The 12445-nt window shown below is 40.5% G+C and overlaps 1 protein-coding gene and 1 non-coding gene across 2 annotated transcripts; both read left to right on the top strand.

Annotated features, from left to right (window-relative positions):
* Positions 1–4902: 4902 nt before the first annotated feature.
* trnag-ucc (transfer RNA glycine (anticodon UCC)) lies at positions 4903–4974 on the top strand. Its single transcript has one exon. It is a non-coding gene; the product is annotated as a tRNA-Gly (tRNA).
* Positions 4975–6297: 1323 nt separating this feature from the next.
* On the top strand, positions 6298–11940 carry rab36 (RAB36, member RAS oncogene family). The gene is made up of 11 exons (XM_029427082.1): positions 6298–6389; positions 7113–7195; positions 8438–8529; positions 8622–8696; positions 8932–9033; positions 9134–9198; positions 9292–9343; positions 10648–10729; positions 10817–10907; positions 11019–11132; positions 11223–11940. The coding sequence occupies exons 2-11, from the start codon at positions 7118–7120 to the stop codon at positions 11282–11284; spliced, it is 813 nt and encodes a 270-aa protein (XP_029282942.1). The 5' UTR covers positions 6298–6389; positions 7113–7117; the 3' UTR covers positions 11285–11940.
* The last annotated feature ends 505 nt before the right edge of the window (positions 11941–12445 follow it).

The following is a 12445-nucleotide window of genomic DNA, read 5'->3' as shown; positions in this document are numbered from 1 at the left end:
AGGGGCGATGTGTGTATGGCAACAAGTGGAGAAGGATGGACCGAGTGGACCTGCAGGCCTATGTGGGTATTTTAATCCTCGCTGGCGTGTACCGATCCAGTAAAGAGGCTACATTTAGCTTATGGAATGGCGAGTCTGGTCGTGCCACTATGACTCTCAAGACATTTCATAAAATCTTGATACAATAGAACATCGGTGTGCACAAGACAAACTTGCTCCAATTCGAGATGTATGGGACATGTGGGTGTCTCTCCTGCCACTGATGTATGATCCAGGCGCTGATGTGACTGTGGATAAGCGTCTGGTCCACTTCAGAGGTCGCTGTCCATTCAAACAGTACATTCCGACTAAACCAGGGAAATATGGGATAAAGATATGGGATAAAGATATGGGCAGCATGCGATGCCAGGTCCAGCTACGCATGGAACATGCAAGTATACACGTGCAAACTTGCTGGTGCGCAGTCCGAGAAGAAACAGGGCATGCGAGTTGTCCTTGAAATGACAGAAGATCTCCAGGGGAAAACAATCACATGTGATAACTTCTTCACTTCACATGCCCTTGGCCTTGAGCTACTGAAAAGAAAGCTGTACATGGTGGGAACAGTACGGCGGAACAAGCCTGAGCTTCCCTCTGCACTGGTGACAAAAATGGACGGGGCTCGGTTCTCATCGAAGTTTGCCTTCACTGAGACCCATGCTCTGGTGTCATATCTTCCCAAAAAACAGAAGAATGTCCTTCTGATGAGCACTCGCCATCGGGATACTGCTGTGAGTAACAATGAGGACAAAAGGCCAAAAATCATCGAAGATTACAATCACAACAAAGGGGGTGTCGATAACCTTAACAAGGTAATGCACATTTATTATTCATAATATTTATAATATTATATGGAAAGGATAATGCATTGAATTTGTGTGTAGGAAAATAAGCTTACATTTCTGAATATGTTTTGGTTTGTTTCCGGTTACCAGTGCGTACACGTGCAAAAGAATGACAGCCCGTTGGCCCCTCGTTGTCTTCTACAACATTCTTGATGTATCTGCATACAACTCCTTTGTCCTGTGGTCTGAGATCAAGCCAGCCTGGAATCAGGGGAAGTACAACAGGAGGAGGCTGTTCATGGAGGAGCTTGGGCGACAACTGGTGATACCTCACATCAAGCGACGCAAGGTCAGCATTAAGCTACATTTCTGTTGCTTTTCCTTCTGTTATGACCTCACAATTTGTATTTGCACTGTGATTTGTTATAATAAAGTTTGACTTGACTTGACAGGTTCTTCCCCGCATGCCAGCCGCTGCTAGATTGTTTATGGAGATCCAGCAGTTCTGCTCCAGCTCGACCTCTGCAGCAGCTCCCCCTCGCCCAGCTGCCCCCCCTGGCCCAGATGCCCCTCCTGGCCCATCACTCAAAAGGAGCAGGTGCAAATTCTGCCTTCGCCAGAATGATCTCAAAATATCGAAAACGTGTCAAAAATGCAATGCATACGTCTGCAAAGACCATGGCGTTACTACCTGCCCCGCATGCAACTGAGGGCACATTCAGAGAGTTGTATTCTGAAAAGTTGGTTTGGAAGTTTTGTAAATTGATGTTGACATGTTTTATAATAGTTGGAATAAAGTTGACTAAAAAGGTGAAACACAGTGGTGGGTGATAATTTATACTTTATGCTTTATAAACAGTGAAGCCAGATGGGGTCAATTTGACCCCAGAGGACCGAAGGTGTGATTATGTGGTTTATGTGTTGCCATTCAAAAAATTTAAATGATTCAAAAACAGCATCTATACTAAACTTTGACACTTACAAGTCTGTGATAAGACAAATAGTCACAATAATATATAGTCAACTAAATTCATTGTTTAATTTATTTTTTAACTCTTATTTTTTTACTTAAAAATTATCTAATTTCAAGATGGCGGCGCGCTCAGACGCAGCGGCTCACGGCTCTCTGGTTTGGTTGTGCACTGTTTGTTTTTTGTTTGTGTGCGTGAACGCCCAAGTACAGGCAAAATACATATACAGTCGCTTGGACTTATTTGACATCGGGATGAGTTGTCGCTCTGACATCACAGCAACAACATACCGGAGGACATAGTGAGACCTCTCGGGTCTCCCTGGATTGTTTTCGGGCCAATGAAGCAACGCAGACGCCGGAGGGAGAGGAAGCAGAAGCGAGGATGCCGTGCAGGCCTGCTTGCTAGGCTAAGGAAGCGGCCGCACCGAGCACCACTACCAAGCCTCGCAAATGCCAGGTCCATCATCCACAAAATCGACAAACTGGAGGTACAATTAGCTGCTAACACGAACGTCCGCAACTGCTGTGTGATGATCATCACGGATTCCGTATGCAGCAGTGCAGCTCCCAGGCCGCTCTACCCACCGCTACGACAGGAACAGCGCTTCCGGTAAGAGCCGAGGGGGTGGTCTGTGTGTTTACATCCACAATGACTGGTGCATGGACAGCAGGGTTACACATACACATTGCTCTCCCGACCTGGAAGTAATGTCTATTATGTGCAGACCCTTTTACCTGCCTAGAGAGCTGACAGGGGTGATAATCAACACTGTGTATATCCCACCTGATGCTAACGCTAGCATTGCACTTGACTACCTCCAGAGCTTAAAGGGCCTACGAAATGATAAACATGAATTTCTACTGATGATAGTAAATGCTATTTGTGTTGTAAAATGATGTGTTCGCATGATCGCAGTATTTAATAAATCATGATTTAGTATATCGACCACCGATGTTTACATTGCCGCTACCGGAAACACCCGACGCCATGTTCTGACGTCACAAGTATAAAATAGTCCACCAGTTGAATACACAGACATACACAGGCAGAAGCGGCAGACGTGGCGATGTCGGACTCTGGCTCAGATATTTCGACAGAATCGAGTGACAGTGAGTCGTCAATAGACTCGTTGCACCTTCAAGAAGAGGAGTTTATTGAAGAGAATGCTGGCGGCGGTTGTAACGCAGACGAACACTGGCGGCGGCTGTATTCTACTTGCGGCGGCTGTATTATACTTGTGACATCATCGCCGAAGTGGATGCTCTTGGCGCAGTGATCGATTGTTGTTAGCAGAAGTCATTTTTATGCTGTTATGATCGTGATTTATTACGAATACATCAATATTAAAAATATATATATGGCACAATTCACAATAGATATGCAACCTCTATCACAGTGGTTCCCAAACGGTGTGTCGCGGCACACTGGTGTGCCGTGAGGCAATTCCGGGTGTGCCGCCGTGGGATTTTGTGACAACCATACGTTATTATTGCAATATAAAACTACACAAAAATAATATTTTTTTATTTTACTATATCAGTACTTTGTATGCACTCATTTCATAATACAGAGGCAAACTCTATACCTAAAAACAATTCTTTAAAAAAAAATCCTCACAGAACCCCATATTTCGCTGTTAACGCAGTTGCACAGGTGGGAATTATAAGACCGTGACACATCAAAGGCTGAAGGACAACATTAAAACAGAGAAACACGCAAGAGGGAAAATGGAGCGCTTTCTTGTGCTGAGCAAACCACCAACCACCAGTGCAGAGACTGCCGACAACCCACCACCGAAAGAAAAGAGGAAAAAAACTGTCAGCAGACAGTATCATGAAAGTTACCTGTCTTATGGCTTCAGTTGGGCCGGGGATGTCAACAATCCTCAGCCCTAGTGCGTCGTCTGTCGGGAGAAGTTAGCTAATGCGAACATGGTTCCAAGCAAGCTGAAGAGGCACTTGGAAACCAAACATCCCTTCGATGTTCAGAGAAACTTGGCCTACTTCAAAAGAGCGCGGGATCTGAACCAGAGGCTGCAAGACCGTTTGTTGGATTGTGTGAAAGTGTCTGAAAAGGCAATGGAGGCTAGTTACATGCTAGCGGAGCTCATTGCAAAGCAGAAGAAACCTCACACAATAGCGGAGACACTCATCCTCCCCGCTTGCAAAAAAATTGCAGGTATCATGCTGGGTCCAGATGCAGCAAATGAGCTATCCAAAGTGCCGTCGTCTGATAATACAATCAAAAGAAGAATCGACGACATGTCAGAAGACATTGAGCAACATTTGACAGAGAAACTGCAGGCAAATAGACAAATCTACTGACATAAGTGGGGCTGCCCAACTTCTGGCAAACGTCAGATATGTTGATGCTGACTCTATCAAAGAGACGTTTTTCTTCTGCAAAGAAATGGAAAGCCATACTACGGGAGAAGAAATATTCAGGGTAACTAATAACTATTTAAAAGAGAACAGTCTGACCTGGAATATGTGCGTCAGTCTTTGCACAGATGGTGCGGCAAGCATGACGGGGAGAGTGAAAGGATTTATTGCTACGGTGAGAGCACAAAAACCCACATATCGTGACAAACTACTGCATTTTGCATCGAGAGGCAACCACCAAAGCCTGATCCTCCACACAGAGGTACGTTGGCTGTCACGGGGGAAAGTCCTATCCTGTCTTTATGAGCTTCGGGAAGAGCTTTTGGAGTAAATAAATATATTTTTTATTCACAACTCACTTTTCACATTGACAGATGCTCTTTTATTAAATAAACTAAACGTTTATGCTATTGATCTAATTTATGTGCACGTTTCAGTTTGTACTGTCTACTTTTCACATTCATCACATTCTCTCCTTCGCTCCGTTTTACGAAGGGCGGGGCTTCGCAGCTGACACACCTACAGAGCAGAAGAAAGGAGAGGGGAGAACTAAATAGAAATCGCGCCTTGCACGCAATCTCCCCGCGCCACGCACGCTGAATGTGTTTTACTTCAAGTTAGACAAGCACACCCCTCACCCGCTCCAACATTACACAAACTCAGACATTGCATAAACAAATGCACACCCTCCCCACTGACCCAGCACCAAAGATGAAACAACCAGCGTTGGTGGTATAGTGGTTAGCATAGCTGCCTTCCAAGCAGTTGACCCGGGTTCGATTCCCGGCCAACGCATATCTTTTAATATGTTCTGTACATTATAACCTTTGCAGGAGTGTTTTGTAACACCCAGATGCTCTTTTGAGCAACTCTGTACATTGGAGTGTTTCTATTCACAACCTAACTAGCATTAATGGGCTATTCAGTGACTCACACATCACCGAACAGCCTGCTTTGGTGTGAATGCACCCTAATAGAAGGACAAGTGACCTATAGTAGAAGTATTACGACCGCACTCAACAGTAGCAGGGCAACTTTCCAAATCCTCTTGGCAACTTTTTTTGTCAAAAGCTACTAACTAAACAGCTACTACTAAAATTCGTTAAAAAAAACGGAATTATGTTTAACACGTTTTATTAAGGCAAATAAATTACAACACAGCGTTGGTTAGCTAGCATGACGCATTAACGTTAGCTGATGTTTGCTAGGCTCTGCAGCATCTTGGTCAATACCGTTAGCTAGCTAGCTAAAGTTTAAAGTAAAATAATATTACCTGTGTTTTCTTCATTCCCAAATACGTCCTCAACTCAAATAAACTAGCAAAAAAATACTAAAGTGTACCAGTATACACATATATAGTTTTGATAAAGTACACTTATGTTGATTTCCTCGACACGCACTTGGCATTAACTAATTGAGCTGCTCGCCCGCCCCGCTCCCAGCATCTTCCACCACGACACATGACTTGAGGTGCGTTCAGGTACAGGTGTTATATTATGGCATTTTAAATTGGTGTTGTTATAACTAAGTATTAATCAAATGAAGTACTGACTGTCGTTCAGTTTTCCCCCCACTAAACTGAAAGTCAGGTATTCATTTACCTGCGTTCTGTTATAGTAATGCTACTCAACCCACTTTGTCACTGGTCCAATATTTGTATGCTGAAATATGACTTACTGTCTTGTTAATTAAGATTTGGAACCGAGCAAGTAACAGCTTTTGTCTCCACTTGCAAAATGACTGGGAATAAAGTGAAGGTAAAAGTGGGAAGAGGTTGGAGAATAAATGTGGTTACATTTGGTAAATTAAATTACTCCACATAAATTACTAATACTAATACTGTGTTTAGCCAGTATTGAAATTATGTTGCAATTATTGATTAAAACAGGTTGGCATGTTAACAGTTGTGTAGGCCTACATGTTATCATGATATTATTGCATCGTAGTGAATATGTTACTGTTGATGTTATCATGTCTTGATGCTACAGATATATTGCAGTGAAAATAAACTATTGTTTGCTTTGATAGGGATTTTGTAGTGGACCCCACTTTTAACCACGTGCAATAAACGTCCAATTATCACGTGACACAGGCGCTACAGTGTGGTTGTCATGGAAACGAGCTCCTCGTCAAACTGCGTCCGGGCTTGCAACTGCAGCAAGAGACACGTCAAAGAAATCGAGGAGATATATGCTGCCATTTCATTTGTGGTGAGTACAAACCATTCACAGTTTTTGTGTTTGAACCACAAAAAAGAGCCATTTTGAGAAGAAAAAAGCTGACACATGAAATAATAGGTAGTGGAGATGGTTGTGGTATCTTCCCGTCGCTGCCAGTGTCACGGCAAGCTAAACGAAATGTCAATCCCGTTCAGGACCTTCACACTAAAACTGTTCATCCTTGCTTACAGCTAATTCAGTTTTTGGGATAGGGAGAGGAAATATAAAAACACAGGACATCAACACAAAACACGACATAAGTGGCAATAAAAAATTAACTTATACTTTCTTAATTTTGATTCGACTTTTGTCTGTGTGCTATTATTTTATAAACAAAGTCACCTAACTTCCGGCCTTTTACTGGATAACTTTACAATGCAGCATCTGCACTAACATGTTCTAAAACTAAACAGCCTTAATAGTGTTTTCTTGTTCCATCTGGTCTGTAACACACAATGAAAGGTTATATATGGATTTTGTCCCCAATGAACCATCTCTGCTTGTCTGCAACACACATTGTATATACTGATGAATGTAATTAAGATAAATGAGAATCAGAATTTGGGACCGGATTGATGATCTGATCTTAATGCTGTATTTGGTTTAGAGAACATTTGACTTTTGTAAAAATGCACACACACATTGAAGGAGTGCTTGGTTATTTTAGACTGAATTAGATAAGGCTAACCCCTGTTACACATTCCCTCCCCCAAGTTGTCATGCAGGATAACAGGAATGGGAAGATTCCGTTCCCACCACCCATCAGCAGAGACAGGGTCATCTGGGAATTTCCAAAGGTACATGCTGTTTTCTCCAATATACCAAGGTGACAATGGTCTGATCCAATTAAATCAAGGTTAAAGGAAACCCCCTACTTAATCTGTGAGGTCACTGTGGTTATAATAGTAGGAGTGGCAGTCTAGAAGAGGTTAGCTTTATTTGAAACATGTGACTTATTCTAACTGACTTTCTTAGATAGTGAAAGCAGTGTCATAAGTCTGATGTTGCAGTACCACAGTGACCCGTTTCGTAGCTCTGTAACCCAGGCATCAACCCCGTATATTCTAACCCATGTGACATCTCCATTTGTGGGACCTAAAACGGAAGAAGAAGAACAATGTTAGGAGAGAATTCTCTTTGCATGGCAACATACAGTACCCAGCAAGGTACTTGTTGATTATGTGTACATTGTTGACGGCATATAGCGGTTTGAGTGGTTCGGAAGACTAGAAAGGCACAATATAAATCAAAGTACATTTACCATATATAAAATGTTTTTAGCCATGAGACTGAGGATGGCAATGTCAGTCAGCCGATTGGGCTAAAACTTTGATCTAGACGGAAATATCTCAACAACGATTGGATGAATTGTCATTATAATGTCAACATACAGTATATTAATGGCCCCAAACCGATGAGACTCAACCTTTCGTGTACCGCCACCATAAGTTTGTCAATTTGTTGCCTTTAGTGAAATGTCAACTATCACATCCAACCCTCAAATCAAAGTATTCACTTATCTCGTGATAGCTCAACATCTACCTCATGCATTGACACAAAACACAGGCATTCATGGTTTCCACCCAATGTATCCTAAAGACTTTGGTGATCCTCTGACTTTTCCTCTAGTGCCACCATTAGGTTGACATTTGTGGTTTTGAGGGAAAGGTCTCAACAACCAATAGATGGAATGCCATGACATTTGGTATAAACATTAATGTCCTACTCAAGATGAATTTGAATAACTTTTGTGATCCCTTCACTTTTCATCTAGCACCATCCTCGCGTCAATTCGTTATAAGTAAATGTTAGCATTCTCACCATTAAACATGGTAAACATTATACCTGCTTAACATCTGCATGTTAGCATTGGCATTGTGAGTATGTTAGAATTTAGCATCAAAGCACCGCTTTGCCTAAGTACAGCCTCTCAGAGCCTCCGGCATGGCTGTGGGCATATTCTTGTTATTAATTAGTTTTTTAATATAGTGGCTTTGTGCAAAATATATGTCTGTAATGTATGGTCCTGTTCTTTTCAGTGCTACACACCTATTGCCTCTCTGCAGCTAAATAAAGACTGGGACATTCAGGCTAAAGCAACCTGTAAAGACACAGCCACCAGGCATCAGCCGTGAGTCTCCTGCTTTGGGTCGATGTGTAAGCTTTGCTTAAACATCCAATGAAAAGCATTTACATCTCACTGATCTCTTGTCTTCTTTAAAGATGGGACCAACAGAAAATGTCAAAAGTGGTGGTTGTTGGAGACCTTAATGTGGGGAAGACCTGCCTCATTAATAGGTACTAACAACTCAACACTTAGCCAATTAAGACATAACCTATATAACTGAGATCACAATATGAAAATCAGATCTGTTTCACTGTCTGTATATAGTTGTACATACAAGAAAGTGGCAAGTACTTCAGGTCAGTGGTTCCCAACCTTTTTGGCAAGTGACCCCTTAAAGTGAAACTATGAGTTCTGAACATCATGAACAAAAAGAAAAACAACTTGATCTGTTGATGCTGTTTTTAGGTTTTGCAAGGATCTATTTGAAAGAGACTACAAGGCCACCATAGGTGTAGACTTTGAGATTGAGAGGTTTGAGATAACTGGAGAACCTTTCTCCCTTCAGATGTGAGTAGTTTGATGTTAAGTACCGTAAGTAATTCTGCATACATGTAACTTCAGAGTACATTCTGTTTTTGCCATTCATGTTTTTTGTTTTTTTAAATAGCTGGGATACTGCTGGGCAGGAAAAATTTAAGTGCATCGCTTCTGCATACTACAGAGGGGCTGAGGGTAAGACGTTATTGTTATTGTATGTCTGATGCTAGATGAGACCAGTTTACAATTTAGCTAATAATGCTGACACTTCTTGTTCATCTTTTCCAGTCATTATCACAGTCTTTGACATGGCAGACATTAAGTCCCTCGATCATACACGGTAGGTCTGATTATAATATTACTATTGGGCTTATACTACAGTTTCGGAAAGTCTACAATAGAAACATGAATGCATGTGTTTGGGAATGGAATATTTTTATTATTCTAGCAGTGGGGGATCACCCTGTTTAGTCAAATATTACATTACCAGACTACAGACTGCAACATCACATTTACAGTTTGTGATCACTCACACATCAATATTTATTTATTACCCAAAACTGAGCTGTGACATCACATCTTTTTGGGGGCTGATGTGGGGAAATTCCACTGAAGGCTAATGTAACCGTACCCTAACACTGAACTTGATTAACTATTGGATCACATGTCTACTTGTATGGGAAAGGGGTTGCTCATAGTGATATCTAACAGAGAATTATCACTCAACTCTACAACCCTCTCTCGCTGCTCTTATCAGCCATAGCAGGCAGCTGTTTAAGCTCTGACTAACCCACTGTACACTACCTGCCCCACACTAAACAGCAGACAGACACCGTTACAGTAGAGACTAGCTGGTGAGCAGAGTGGAGCATTTAGCAACCAATGAGCCAGATATATTTCTCAGGAGTTGGTGGAGACCAAAAAGAGATCTAATAGAGAGTGAATATTGAAGTTATACTCATCAAGTGGCCAGAAACAAAATTCCAAAAGACTGATCAATTGCGCCGTATCTGCTTTATGTGTAAATAGCACATTTCTGCTGACAATGTTACCATATCAACTAAAAAGGAGCTAGATATTATATCAGTGTTATATTCACAGCAAGTGGCCAAAATCTGTTTTTGGAGGATAAAATAAGTATGAAAAAAATAATGTGATCTTTGTTAAGAAGAATGAACTGAACATAAGCTACAGAACAAGCTGTACTTACAATAATGTTTACCATAGCAACAGTCTGCTTGCATTAGACTGAACATCAGTAAACAACACATTTCGTCATAAAATGGAAACCAAATTACGTTGAGCAGCTTTATTATAATTCATATATCATTAATGGCACTGCTGCCATTCAGACCACACATATTAATATTTTTTTTGTAAAGACATCTGCTACCTAGTGAAGATCTCCATACAAAATAATGATACATATCTGCCATTCAAGTATTTTATTTTCCAGATTAAAGTGTCTGGGTGTAATATCTTGTAAGTCACAGGTATATACATCCATCCTTTCATTATCTGTAACTGCTTATCCTTTACAGGGTCAGGGGCTTATATATACAGTAACATTCAAATATTCTAAAATCAACAGCAGTTGTACTGTTGTACTGTAAGATATTATAAGAACTTTGTTTGTTTTCATAGCCAATGGTTGGAGGACGCCATGAGAGAAAATGAGCCTGACTCCTGTTTCATCTTCTTGGTTGGTACTAAGAGTGACCTGCTGGTGAATACATTTTATATTATTTGTATATTGTGTCGATTTTCACAAACACAATTTTCTTCAAGTACCTTTTACCTTTTACCTTTTAAGCCCTTAGAAGAAAGACAGAGGACAGAGAAGGATGCCATCAGGATAGCAACAGAAATGCATGCAGAGTTTTGGGCTGTTTCGTCTAAAACTGGTAAAACCAAGAGCTCACACTTGTCAGTGCTGTATCGTACATTAAGACAACATGAATGCAGTGATTCTGGACAGTCACTGTAAGAAACTGTTGTTTTTTTCTTATTTTCAGGGGAGAACGTCCAGGGTTTTTTCTTCAGGGTGGCAGCTTTGGCCTTTCAGAAGTGTGTACTGAAGGACATGGAGAATGGGGTCCCTGCTAGAATCGGACGAGAAAATAGTATCAGTAAGTAATGACTAAACTCCTAACAAGCAGAGATGTTGATAATGAAATCTTGAAGCTATTCAAATCTACTCTCAATCTTTGTCTTAACAGAATCAGATCGTGCCAACCTGGAGGAGGCCGCGCCCCATGACATGAAGAGAAGCTGCTGCTGATGAAAAGAGGAACTCTCAAACTGAGATGAACCAGACAGAGCGTCAGCTGCAGAAATGAAAGTGACTGACCATGTGTCACTGGTCTGAAATGTGCCTTAGGACATGTTCCATTAGGTTTCTTAAATCATTAAAAACTCCCATGTATTCTGATGTTTGCAAAAGGTTCAACCTGTATGCGCTCCTGGAAGCCAATAGTTACTAGATTGAAGCAGACAATAATGGACTCTTTTTGCTGATACTGAATCTTTTAGACCACAGGAAACCCAAGATAAAATACTATAGAATGGCAATAACAAATCTGATTAGTGTGTGTCGTTAAAATCAGTTTAGTTTATGGTCTTCCAATGTAGTATTGGTCAATTCTGCAATATCTGTAAAATATAATCTCCATTATGTCCATAATTTCAGAGTAGTGCCTGGAACAGACTCATTTGGGACAGGCCAATATTGCCCCTTGTGAAACCCTTGTATGGATGCTTTAGATTTTTTTGCTACTGTCATAGTGTTTGTTTTTTTACATACAGTATTGCTGTGGAATATGTCTCACCCATTATTGTGAGTGATAAAGGTTTAATTACATTTTGTTGGCTGGAATTTGGGAGGAAGGAAACCAAATGTTTGTTTACTTTCAAGTAATAAAAGTTTAAATGAGTCGACTCTTAACTCAACATATATTATAGTCACGACATTATAATGTATTTTTAAAGTAAAATATTGATTAATTGGAGCAATAGCTGAGGACAGCAACTGTGCATTTATATAAAAAAAAAACATTGTTGTCAAAGCGTGTTATTATCTAATAAAATGGTTTATCAGCTGTCTGAACTGTTCCGTCATGATAATATTCAAGATTATGTGATGTGGCTATGTAATATTCACAAGCAACATACCTTAATTGGTAAGACTTTCTTATCTTCTGAAACCACTGAATGTGTATAAAGGCTTGCCTTTACTTAATTTGATGGTCCAGATATCTAAACAAAGATGAATAAAATATACATTTGCAACACATCATAGTTGTATGAACTTCAATTCTAATATGAGTAGGGTTTCTTTAAAGTACACGTATATACAATTTAAAGAAAATATGTATATGTCTGGAATTTAGGAGAATTCATATGTATACTGGGTTATACAGAAAAAAACAAAAGTTTTAATCTT

Source organism: Cottoperca gobio, unplaced genomic scaffold (assembly GCF_900634415.1).
Source record: "Cottoperca gobio unplaced genomic scaffold, fCotGob3.1 fCotGob3_292arrow_ctg1, whole genome shotgun sequence".
NCBI classification, from domain to species: Eukaryota; Metazoa; Chordata; class Actinopteri; order Perciformes; family Bovichtidae; genus Cottoperca; species Cottoperca gobio.
The sequence above is the reverse complement of the archived record's forward strand: the minus strand, read 5'-3'. Positions and strand labels throughout refer to the sequence as shown.

Coding starts and splice junctions, on each gene's coding strand:
- rab36 (XM_029427082.1), top strand. CDS start 7,118: ATGCAGGATAACAGGAATGGGAAGATTCCGTTCCCACCACCCATCAGC. Junction 9,344..10,647: donor AAGTCCCTCGATCATACACG/GTAGGTCTGATT, acceptor TTGTTTTCATAG/CCAATGGTTGGAGGACGCCA. Junction 10,908..11,018: donor GGCTGTTTCGTCTAAAACTG/GTAAAACCAAGA, acceptor TCTTATTTTCAG/GGGAGAACGTCCAGGGTTTT.